The sequence below is a fragment of the Panthera tigris genome, chromosome D3, assembly GCF_018350195.1.
Source record: "Panthera tigris isolate Pti1 chromosome D3, P.tigris_Pti1_mat1.1, whole genome shotgun sequence".
Taxonomy (NCBI): domain Eukaryota; kingdom Metazoa; phylum Chordata; class Mammalia; order Carnivora; family Felidae; genus Panthera; species Panthera tigris.
The window spans coordinates 28,621,713-28,635,008 of NC_056671.1; the positions used below are offsets into that span (position 1 = coordinate 28,621,713).

At 40.9% G+C, this 13,296-nt stretch overlaps 1 protein-coding gene across 4 annotated transcripts in view; it reads left to right on the forward strand.

Annotated features, from left to right (window-relative positions):
• LOC102966185 (protein HIRA) overlaps positions 1–13,296 on the forward strand; it is a 91,612-nt gene that overhangs the window by 47,967 nt on the left and 30,349 nt on the right. For all 4 annotated transcript variants that reach the window (XM_042963134.1, XM_007091594.3, XM_042963135.1 and 1 more), the window contains 2 exons: positions 1,325–1,522; positions 2,674–2,835. In XM_042963134.1, coding sequence (XP_042819068.1) covers positions 1,325–1,522; positions 2,674–2,835 — 360 coding nt within the window. The remainder of the gene's footprint in view (positions 1–1,324; positions 1,523–2,673; positions 2,836–13,296) is intronic.

Consider the following 13,296-nt stretch of genomic DNA (forward strand, 5'->3'; position numbering starts at 1 on the left):
GATCTATGGCACAAAATTTAGTCCACACAAAAAACATTTTGGGGGCAAGGAAAATTGTACTATAAAGAGTCAAAACAGCATCATGGGGACACCAGGCTGGCTCAGTTGGAAGAACATGCAACTGTTAATCTCGGGGTTGTAAGTTCAAGCCTCCTGTTGGGTATAGAAATTAGTTAAAAATAAAGTCTTTACAAAAAAAAAAAAAAAAAAAAAAAAACAGCATCCTGGGGAAAATACTTCCTGCTCGTGTAAGGAATTTATTAGATATGTAAGTAGGTCTTGGAATCAATAGTAAAGACAACCAGATAGAACAATAAATAAGGAATATAAACAGTTCACCAGATAAAGGAAATCATATGCTTCCGCATGAAAAAATCTCAACCTCGCATCAAAGTAATTGCAAATTATTAAAACTATAGTAAGGTACCATTTTTCATCAAATTGTCAAGTATCAAAAAATTTGGTAAAACTGTTGGTGACGGTTTGGGGAAGCAAGCACTCTGATACACAGCTGGAATTTAAACCTCCAAGGAAGGCACTTTAGAAGTATTTATCAAAACTCATCAATGAACATTCCATCTGCTGCTGAAATTCCACTTCTAGGAATTTATCTCATGTAATCTGTGAAACAACTGTTGTACTGATGATTATGACAGGGTGCATCTTTGAGCAGCTACTATGCGTTCTAAGTGTGTGCTACACTAACCACGTTAGTCCCAGCCTCAGGAGGGTTCTGTGAATTTCTGTTTTGCAGATAGAAACCTGAAGCACAGAGTGGTTGAAGTGCCCAAGGTCCCAGAGCTTGTTCATGGCAAAGGAGTAAAACCTGGCCAGGTTGGCCCGGGGCCCTTAGCCTTAACACTGCAGTATCTTGCCACCTGTGACAGCAGTGTCTGTTACAGAAAAAGCTGGGAGACAGCGCTGGCATTCCGCAGTAGAGGCTGGTTAGGTAAATTATCGTATATCCACACAGCCCATAATGAAAGAGTCCTGCTCTGTGTGCTGCATTTCATGAGTTCTGAGACACACGCCTGCATATTTTAACATTTCTGAGATTAGGGTACATCTTATAATCAGGAGCTTCTGACAGTTACATTTGGTAATAACCTCTTCTTTCTTAGTGGCACATGAAGTATCAGTTCATCTTAGGTTCGATTACACATAATGTATGACATAATTTTAGTTTTCTTTTTACTTTTCTGTGACTTGGCACATTTTCTTCCATGAAAATACTTCACCTTTGGACCCAGAAAAAAATCACTTCAAACATAGAAAGTACTTGATGTGTCTGATTTCCCAGGCTGATTTTTGTTCTTGACAACAGGGACTTCTCCACGGCATTCTTTAACAGCATCCCACTCTCGGGCTCCCTGGCGGGCACCATGCTCTCCTCTCATAGCAATCCACAGCTACTGCCACTCGACTCCAGTACCCCCAACTCCTTTGGCGCCTCGAAGCCCTCCACAGAGCCTGTGGCGACAGCTGGTGCCAGGCCGGCTGGTGATACTGTCAGTAAGGACAGGTGAGTGGGCATGCCAAGGCTTGCTCCTGTCCCTGGGGAAAGTTCAAATTTGGACACAGTTCTGCTGACACTTCATGGCTCCTTCGATAAAAAAAAGAAAGGTGCTTGATTTTTGATGAGGTCCTGCTTGGGAGGGAGACCTTGTTCAGGTGAGTCTCTGATGCACAGGGCCATGAGGACTTCACCTCCTGGGGCAAGATGCAGTCCCAAGATGCACTCCTCACTCCTAAGGGTGTGAACCACCCAGGGATGCATTGCCTGCCCCAGGGTCAGCCCCACTTTCCAGCAGTTCTACATTTGAAGTGGCTTAGGCCCCCACTGCACGGTGGAGATCATTGCCACACCAGTCATCTCAGGAAGGGTGTCTGGGGAAGGATAGACAGCTCCAGATCTGTGAGACATTTTAACAGTTGGCCTTGCAGGTCCTGGGAGAGGAGGAAGGAACTCCAGGATGCCTGCCAGGTGTCTGTTGTGGGGTCCAGGTGGGTGGATGTGGTCAGTAGGAGGCCCAGTGGCTTTGGGACTCAGCGTGTGTAATGTGCTTGGGCATGGGGGAAACTTACAGGCTCATGCCTAGGCCTATTCTCTGTGGAGAAGACAAGGGCTATGAGATGAGCACTTGGAGGAGAGTATGAAGATCGCATATTGCCGAGGCGGGATGAGAGAGGGGCTTCCCAGGCCACAGTGTGTTTGGCTGAGCATGAAGGCTGGGAATAGACAGTGGCTTCAGGACCCTGGTTGGGGACTTTTCTTGTTAGACCATTAGTCAAAGTAGGAAAAGCTGCTTTGGTTTGGAGTGGTTTGGGATGGAAATGCTGTATTCAAGTTGTGGAGGTAGGGCTGTATAGTGAGAAAGGTTGTAAGAGCCACTTTCTAGGCCTCATGCTACCTCTAGAATCTCTCACAACAATACAGTGGGGCAAATGTGAGTGCATTTGCTCATGACCTTCTCAGTAGCCAAACTTCCTGATTTTTACAGATGAAAATATTGAAGAAATAAGAATAGTAGATTACATCTTGAAATTGTATTTATAGAAGTTTGATATCTGTGGCCCTTTTATTTGGCTCCAGATAACACAAATGTAGGACTCCCAAATGCTTGATGGATTGTGCTTAACGTACTCTCCCATCTTCTTACTCCCCACCCCCAGTGTGAATGCTACCTCTACTCCTGCTGCATCGTCACCCTCCGTGTTAACAACCCCGTCCAAGATTGAACCCATGAAAGCATTTGACTCCCGATTCACGGAGCGGTCTAAAGCCACACCAGGTGCTCCTGCCTTGACCAGTGTGACTCCAACAACTGTGGAAAGGTAGGTGGTGGCTGTGTGGGCCCCCGAGAGACCAAGTAGGACACAATCTCAGCTAGCAGTGCAGCAGCCACTTTCCCACCAAGCAGCCTGCTTTCCCATGCAGGAGCACACTCTGGTCCCTCTGGACTCAGGAGCCCCTGGGTCCAAGGAGAAAGGAGCAGGTTTTCCAAGTGGGAAAATGATTGGAAGAAGCCATGGCGGGTACAGAACAGACACAAAGAACATCGAGGGCAACAACACCACAAGGGCTGGTCAGTGCAGAGGCTCTGTGGAGTTCAAGGTCATTGTTTGAATGGAGCCGAGTTTGCCTAGAAGAGGAATGGGAGATTGGGTGGGGAAATAGAAAGCTGTGATACTGCCGCATCATGGAAGTAATGGCCTGCTCAGACACTGACCAGGTGTTTGGGAGCAGAGATAAAAATGATAGAGGGGAGCCTGGGTGGTGCAGTCGGTTAAGCGTCCGACTTCAGCCAGGTCACGATCTCACGGTCCGTGAGTTCGAGCCCCGCGTCAGGCTCTGGGCTGATGGCTCAGAGCCTGGAGCCTGTTTCCGATTCTGTGTCTCCCTCTCCTTCTCTCTCTGCCCCTTCCCCCGTTCATGCTCTGTCTCTCTCTGTCCCAAAAATAAATAAACGTTGAAAAATATAACTACTCTTAAAAAATGATAGAGAAGAGGTCTTCATGCAAGTATATAAGCTTCTGAGCTCTTACAAGCTCTATGCTACTCGCCCCATTCTCTGCATCTCCCTTAGCACACGGCAACCAAGCCACATGGGATGTAGCCTATTTCTTGGAATTAACAGTCCTCCTGAGGTGGCTAGAGCAAGTGGGTTTGTTGGCACAGAGCTTTTCTGATTCCTGGGGAGCGTGTCCCCAGCTCCATGACCACGAGTCCACCACAACACAGAGTTCACTGCATAGCCCAGTGAGGTAGGGGTTTGGGGGAGTTAGAGGTGGGCTGGGCCAGCTTCCTACAGAGGTGCCAAGGCCTTAAGTGATGTCCTCTTGAGGTTGCACCCCAGCTTGACACGACAGGCTCAGCAGCACCCTACCTAGCCTTTGCCACTGTCAGCTAAATGCAGGACATTTGTCACAGACTCTTGCAGTTACCACACAACCAACAGGCACTCAACAAAGGGAGCATTTGTGATGAGACCTGACCTTGCAGTAGACTATGTCTTGGAGCTAAAACTGTAATATACTGTCCCCAGGACTTGACTCATGATCTCAAAACTGCTTGTCTAATCAGAATTTGTTCTCCTTGGAGAACGGCCTCTGGAGACCAGCATGGGAGGACTCTCAGGTCAGCTACTGCATCTTTGACCTTGGTGCAGGACCTTGTATTCTACTCTATAGTGTGATCATGCCTGTTTTAGTATACAGGTATTCCACACGATCTCTTTATCTAGCAGTTTCTCTGTCTAGTAGTATGCAGGATCTGAAAACCTTCCTGCTGCTCAGTACTTTGAAATGGTGGATGAACTGCAATACATATCCTTAAAACATGTAACCAGTTGATGATAAAGTAAGGGAAATCCCCTGGAGCCAAAATCTAAGAGTAAACAAAAAGACCAGGGTGTTGGGCTGGGAGGGGTTACCTACATGGTAACCTTGAGTTTTAATGGCCACAAAGATTCAAGACAGGGCCTTGGGCCTGAGCCATGTAGTGGGTTGGAACTAAGACACTAACATTAGGTCAAACTTCTTGACAAAGTATACCTCTAGTGAGAGAGAGGACAGAAAAAGCCTGAAGGGCAGCATGAGAACATGGCCAAGAAGTTGAAATATCTCAGCCAGTCCTTAGGGTTAGGAAAACAGACTGTATAGCCACAGGCCTGCCCTCCTGTGGATTGGGGATGTTTAACACTAACCACGTCATCTCGAAACCATCAAGCAAAGAAATGAACACAAAAGGAGATTTTTGACTAATTAACACCCAGAGGCCCTTGGAAAAACCAATGCAAATCCCCACTGCCATTTCCCTCACCCCAGCAAGTACAGCATTCCCACTGACAAAGCACTGCCAAAGAGGGACTCAAAATCCAAAGTAACAAAACACATGAAGAAACAGTGTATTACATACAAATGTCAGGAGACATAATGAGCAGGTTTAGACCTTTTTATAAATTTGATCATAGAAGAGAGAATTGCCAGGTAAAGACTATAAAGTAAGTATACTTAAAGACATGAAAGATAAAACAAAATGTGAGGAAAGGTTAGTAAACATCCCACATACAAAAATTAACTTAAAATGGGTCAAAGAACTAAATGTAAGAGCTAAAACTTTAAAACTCTTAGAATACAGATGTAAATCTATATGACACTAGATTAGGCAACTGTTTCTTAGATATAACACTTAAAGCACAAGCAACTAAAGAAAAAATAGATTAGATTTCATCAAAATTTAAAACTTTTGTGATTCAAAGATCATAATCAGCGTAGTGAAAAGACACTCTACAGAATGGGAGGAAATGTTTGTAAGTCACATCTGATAAAGATCTAGGATCCAAAATGTATGAAGAACTTATAACTCAACAATAAAAAGACTAATAACCCAATTTAAAAATAAAGGATTTGAATAGAAATTTCTCCAAAGATACATAAATGACCCATAAACACATAAAAAGACTCTGAACATCATTAGTCATCAGGGAAATGCAAATCAAAACCACAATGAGATACCACTTCATAACCACCAGGATGACAATAATCAAAAAGTCACATAATGAAAAGTGTTGGTGAGGATGGGAAGAAATCAGAACTCTCATGAATTGCTGGTGGGATTATAAAATGCTGCTGTGTGGGATTATAAAAGCTGGTTTGGAACACAATCTGATGGTTTCTGAAATGGTTAAACATAGAGTCCCCATGTAACCCAGCAATTCCACACCTACATATATACCTAAGAGAACTGAAAACCTATATTTATTTTAAATCTTGTACACAAATGTTCATATCAGTGCTACTCACAATAGCCACAAAGTGGAAACAACTCAAATGTCTATCAACTGATGAATAAACAAAATGTGGTATATCTGTACAATAATACAAATAGCTATTTGCATAGTAATACAAATAATAATTTGGCAGTAAAAATGAATAGAGTACTTAAATGTTATGCTACACAGACAGACCTTGAAAACATGCTAAATAAAAGGAGTCAGTCACAAAGGACCACATATTGTCCAATTCCATTGCTATGAAATGTCCAGAATAGGCAAATCTACAGAGACAGAAAGTATTAGTAGTTGCCAGGGGCTGAGGAGAGAGGAGGTTAGGATGTCACTGGTGGATACAGAGTTTCTGTATTATGAAATTACTCTGGTGTTAGGGAAAAAAAAAAAACAACAACAACTACTGAATCTATATCTTAAAATGATGAATTTTGTGGTATGTGAATTATGGCTCAAAAGAAATAATGTACCATAAAAAAGACCAGATAGACTTGGAAATAAGCCAGAAATTACTTTTAGCAAAGAAAAATAAAAATCATTGCAATTGAAAAGCCACGGTAAGCATGTCCAACAGCAGATGAAACCCAGCTGAACAGAGCATTACATCTTAGGAACTGACTGGTATGGAAGTGAGAAAGTGGAATGTAAGAAGGAGAGGCTAGAGATAGGAGGGCAGACAGAAGGAACAGTGTGCCCTAGCAAGAGTTCCCCCAAAGAGGGCATGCTGTGGAGCAGTTTTGTCAAGAGGGAGTATCTGGTATTTCACAGGCTTAACTCAAATGTTGAAACCTCAGTTTGGAAGCAGAGTGAGTTCTGAACAGAATAAGTAAAACTAAATCCCTGCCTTAGAGAAACTAAGAGCACCATAGACAGGAATTTCTTCTTTTCATTGAGGAAGGCACCCCACATTGTCTTGCAGGTTTCCATGATCTTTGTCATACTCTTTTCCATTTCTTAGAGAGTACAAACCCTGATTGGGGAAGCATATAGAATACCCCTTGAAACAGGCTACTAGAAAGCAAAGTCTTGACTGCATTATCTGGGCCCTGATGCCACCACGATTGGTCCCTCAGCAGCTGTGTACCTGAGGTCTCACAAGACCTTTCAGCCATACCTCCAGCTCCAGGAAAAACTATAGAATAGAGTAAGGGAGCATCAAGTTTGTCATTCCCAGCTTCTCACTTGAAAATGGCAGCGAGTGAGCATTTACTCAGGGCTGAGTTTCCTGCCTCCAAGGCAACGGGAATGTCTGGTGAGACTCCAAGAGCTCGGTGCTAAATCCTAAGGAGTTATGGTTGGATACTTATATAAGGAAAACAGAATAAAATACACTATCTTTAATAAAGGCTTTACAGAAAATGTAGCTTTCTTGATATGGCTGTTTCTTGTATTGATTCTCAGTAAAAGCCAAGGGGAACCCTTTCAATTACCCATCAGCAGAGGTCTTCCTTGGGAGCACAGTGTCATGCATGGTAAGGAGCAGCACTCAGAGCTATATACTGTGAGGTTAAGTCCCTACTCTCTACTTTCTGGTGGGGTGATCTTAAGCAAGACACACAAGCTTTCTCAGCCTATCTCCTCCTAAGCAGAGTGGCTCTCCGAGGAGCACTACCTATAGGAAATATAACTTGAAAATTGAAGAGGGATGGAGTGCCTGTAAAACCATGCCTTGATCTTGGTCTCATAGTGAGCAGCACATATCAGCTCCTGCTGTTACTCCTTTATTATACTTCATGGTGGCTTGGCAGTTGGTCACTGCAACCTGCCTGGCACTTCTTTGCCAACAGTGTTAGGTGAGTCTTGGGGCCTAATGCTATCCTCCCAGGTTCAGGGTGGCAGTTCTAGTTGAACCTGTGGGCCCTCTACTTCACCCTGCCTTAAGTCTGTTCATCAGTCAAAGGTACAGAGAGGGGTACAAGTTGGCCTGTGTGCAGGTAGAACCTATGATGGAGCCCATGTGTAAGTGGGGCAACTCTGGCCAACTGTGCTCTTCAGCAAGTATCTTAATCTAGGGGACAGCTGCTATAGATCTATATAACCTGGTATCCTGAGTGACCAGTGGTAGCAGCCCATACAGGCTGGGAGGCCCCTGAGGTCAGGGGCCCTGAATGGGGTGTCAGAGGCAGGAGGTGGGGAGACTACTGAGGACTCTCATAGAAGTTTCAGCCATAGAGAGTGGGACCACCTGAGCTAGTATAAGGCTAAGCAAAGTGAGGTTCATGCACTGGTATTGAGCTCAGAAAGTGATCAATTTAGAAACTTGTGTGGCAGTTTGACATTGCTGTGACATTCTTAATTGTATTTTATAAAGCTATAATTACACAAAGTCTAAAAAATTTTGAAAGGATTTTGGGAAACACTGATTTAAGGTTTCTAGAACATCAAGCTACACCCAGAAGTGGATGTTTTGTCCTGCTGTAGAGGATTAGAATGGGGAGCAGGAAAGCAAAGGCTTTCATGGAGCAGAGTTAGGAGGTTCTGGGTTTTCCTAGTTTGATACATGGGTACAGATGGAAAAAGTTTAGGATTTGTACACACTGGTGTGCCTGTCTGCCTTTCTATGACCTGGGGTTACCAGGAGGAAGAACAGCAGAAGGTAGTGCCCAAAGGAAGGGCTAACAGTCCTAGGGCCTATGGTCACACTTTCTGGTTAGCAGAATGAATGCAAGCAGGTATGAGGGCTCTCAGACTAGGTTGGAATATAATTCACTATGAACTCCTTGAGGAAAGGTGTTCAGTGATGGTGTCTGACCCAGGTATTCTGTCATGTCCAAAGATATCTATTGCAACATTATAATAGAGCACATTTACCCAACTGCCTCAAAAAAGAAGTATTGAGGAAATAAGCTATTGATTTTGTAGCCCCTAATTAATATCTATGGAGACTGAAGTACTATAGAAAAATAGTTCACATGGAGTGTTATTTGGAAAAAGCAGGATATGAAGTTGTATTAAAGTATAAAGACAATTAGAAGGCTGTTGGAACACCTGGGTGGCTCAGTCATTAAGCATCTGACTTCACTCAGATCATGATCTCACATTTCATGGGTTTGGGCCCTGCATCAGGCTCCCTGCTGATAGTGTGGATCCTGTTTGGGATAGTCTGTCTGTCTCTCTCTCTCAAAATAGGTAAACTTAAAGAAATGAAGGCTGTTGCAAAATAAATAAATAAATAAATAAATAAATAAATAAATAAATAAATAAAAAGGTATTATATTTAATTGTATACCAATAAATTAGATAACTTAAATGAAATGGAAAAATTCCTAGAAAGACATGAACTACCAAAGCTGACACAAGAAGAAATAGACAATTTGAATAGACCTATAACAAGAGTTTGAATTAGTAAACAACAACCCACAAAGAAAAGCCTAGACCCCAATGGCTTTATTTTTTTATTCTGCCAATCAATTAAAGAATTAATACCAATTCTTCATAAACTCTCTCAAAAAATAGGAGAGGGGTACCTGCCTGGCTCAGTCAATGGAGCATTTGACTTAGGATTGTAGGTTCGAGCCCAAACTGAGTATAGAGATTACTTAAAAATAAAATCTTTTTTAAAAAAATAGGAGAGAACATTTCCCAACTTATGCTAGGAGGCCAATCATCAGGATACCAAAAGCAGACAAAGATATCACAGAAAAGAAAAATACAAACCAATATTTCTTACGACTGTGGACACAAATCCTCAAAAATACAGCCATATATACGCATACATGCATATATACATATATGTATATATGCATGTATGCGTATATATATTTGGCTCAACGTATAGAAATCAATTGATACAGTATACTATATCAATAGAATAAAAACAGATACCACATGATTAAATCTAGCACCCATTCATGACCTAAACAAATAAGAGCAAGCTAGGAATAGACTAACTCCATCAACATCATAAAAGGACATCTTTGAAAACCCCATACAACTAACATCATACTTAATGGAAAAGACTGGAGGCTTTCTTCCTAAGGAAAATGAACAGGAACAAGACATTGTACTAGAGTTTCTAGGCTAAATGACTTCAAGATTGGAAGGTACAGGATCAATCTATAAAAATCAGTTGTATTTCTCTACACTTGTAAAGAACAATCAAAAAACGAAGTTAAGAGAATAATTACAATAGCACAGAAAAGAATTAAATGTTTATGAGTAAATTTAACAAAAATACAGTATAACGCTTATATTTTGGATGATACAACTCATTGTTGTACCAAAGACCTAAACAAATGGAAAGACATTCCATTGGATGTCTTAATATTGTTAACATGGTAGTAGTACCGAAATTGATCTACAGATTCAGTGCAATCCCTTTCAGAATTCTAGCTGGCTTAGAAATTAACACTCTGATCCCAAAGTTCATGTGGAAACTCAAAGGCCCCAGAATAGCCCAAACAGTCCTGAGGGAAAAAAAGCAAAATTGGAGGACTCACACTTCCTGAGTTCAAACCTTAATGCAGAGCAATAGTAATCATGATAGTGTGGTACTAGCTCAAGGACAAACCTATAGGTCAAAAGAATAGAACTGAGATCCTGGAAATAACTCACATTTCTGTGATCAGTTGATTTTTAACAAGGGCACCAAGACCATTCAATGGATGGAGAAAGAGGAGTCTTTTTTTTTTTAAGTTTGTTTATTTTGAGAAAAAGTGGGGGAGAGAAGGGGCGAGAGAGAATCCCAAGCAGGCTCTGCACTATCAGTGCAGAGCCTGATGTGGGGCTCAAATTCACAAATTGTGAGATTAGGACCTGAGCCCAATTTAAGAGTCAGATGTGTAACCAACTGAGGCACCCAGGTGCTCCTGAAAGAACAGTCTTATCAACAAATGTTACTGGGACAGCAGGATATCCACATGCAAAAAAATAAAGTTGGGTCCTTACTTCACACTGCATACAAAAATTAACTCAAAATAGATGAAAGAAATAAATGTAATAGCCAAACTACAGAACTCTTGTGACTTTGGATTTGCTAATGGACTTTTGGAGATGAAAGCAAAATCACAAGCAAAGAAGAAATAGGTAAATTGTATTTCATTAAAATTTACCACTTGTGCTTCAAAGGACACTATCAAGATGGTGGGGAAAAAACTAGAACTGGGAAAAATATTTGCTAATCATATTTCTAATAAAGGACTTATTTCTAGAATACAAGTATTCTTACAACTCATGCAACTCAGTAATAGATTAATGACACAATTTTTAAATGGGCCAAGGATTTAAATAGCTGTTTTTAAATATGATATACAAATACCCATTAAGCAAGTGAAAAAATACTCAACATTATTAGCCATTGGGGAAATACAAGTAGAACCACAAGATTCCACTCCACACTACTAGGGAATCAAAAGATAGATAATAAGTATTGGCATCAATGTGAAGAAATTGGGACTTTCGTACACTGCTGTCGGGTATATAGAATGGTAGACACTTTGGAAAACAGTCTGGCAGTTCCTTAAAAAATTAAACATAGGCATAACATTTGACGGTCCTCAGTAAATACCCAAGAAAAATGAAAACCTGCCTACGCAAATAACATTTATTTGAGCGTTAATATGAATGTTCAAATAGCCATTTGACAAAGGAACTTTTTTTAAATGTTTTGAGAGAGAGAGAGAGAGCATGAGTGGAAGAGGGACAGAGAGAGCAGGAGACAGGATCTGAAGCAAGCTCCAGGCTCCTAGCTGTCAGCACAGAGCCTGATGCGGGACTCGTACTCATGAACCATGAGATCGTGAGCTGAGCCGAAGTCGGATGTTTAACCAACCAAGCCACCCAGGGGCCCCGACACAAGAATTTCAGTCTTCAGTAAATATCCAAGAAAAATGAAAACATGCCTATGCAAATAACGTTTATTGAATGTCTTTATGAATGTTCCTATCAGCATTATACACAGTAGCCAAAAACTTTAAACCAACCAAATGTTCGTTAACGGAAGCAAGGTGTGGTTATCCATATAATGAAGTACTATTCAGTCATAAAAAAGGAGTCAAGTACCAATACATTCTACAGCATGGATGAACCTTGAAAACATGTGAAGTGAAAGAAACCAATGCTGGATGTCACATATTCTGTGATTCCATTTATAGGAAGTGTCCAGAATGGGGACATCTCTGGAAATGGAAATAGATTAGATCATCCCATCAGGGGAGATCTATGAAAACAGAAAATGGACTAGAATGGGAGAATTGGGGGGTGGTAACAGATACAGAGTTTATTTTTGAGATGATGAAAATACTCTGAAATTGCTATTGCGACTGTTGCACAACTTTGTGAAGACACCAAGAACTGTTGAATGGTATATTTTAAGTTCATCAATTGTGTGGTATGTGGGTTACATCTCAGTAAAGCTATTAACCAAAAATAAACACATTACACACATACATATACACAGATTAAAATGGAGAAGTGCAAGAAAATGCATGAGACACTTTCTGTGTCAGCAGCACCTAGGACTTGGAAGTGGCTTTTTTTTCATAGGCTTTTGTTTTGAAACTTTAAAACCTTGAGCAACATGGAAAAATAGTCCATTGAACATTTTGTACCCTTCACCTAGATTCACCAGGTTTTGTCATGTTTGTCAGTTTTGATTTTACTTTTACTCTACAACACATATGATAAACACATGACACTTCTTCCTATGAGAGGCACTTCCTAAGCAAGGATGCTGTTCTACATAATCACATTCCATTATCACACTCCACTGGGTACTTAGTCCTATACTTTAAAGCTTTTTAACAATTTTTTGTGAAGTAGTGTCCATTGTTTAGAGTTCACTCTTTGTGTTGTATAGTTGTATGTGTTTTGACAAATGCATAATGTCATGTATCCAGCATTATAATCATGCACACTAATTTCCTCTCCCTAAATATCCCTTGTACTGTAGCTATTCATTGATCCCTTCCTCCTCCCTGAACATCTGACAATCACTGGCCTTTTTACTGTCTCCATAGTTTTGCCTTTTCTAGAACGTCATATAATTGGAATCATACTGTATGTAGCCTTTTCTAATGGGCATCTTTCACTTAGCATTATCTATTTAATGTTCTTACATGCATTTTCATGGTTTGATAGCTCATTTCTTTTTTTTACCAAATAATATTCCATTGTATGGATGTACCACAGTTTGTATATATCACAGTTTATCCATTCCCCCATTGAAGGACATCTTGGTAGTTTCCATTTCGGGGAGTTATGTATAAACAATATATAAGGCTGCCATGAACATTCATGTGGAGGTTTTGTGTGAATAAATGTTTTCAACTCGGGCAAATACCTAGGAGTGCCATTGCTGGGCCATGCCATAAGACTAACTAGGTTTAGCTTTAAAGAAACTCCCAGGCTATATTTTACAATGACTGCATTCCCACCAACAGTGATTGAGTTGTTTTGATCACATCCTTGCTCAGCATTTGTTATTAGTTTTTTAGATTTTAACCATTTTAATAATCATTGAGTGATCTCTTATTTTTTTAATTTTCAATTCCCTGATTTTCACTTCTAA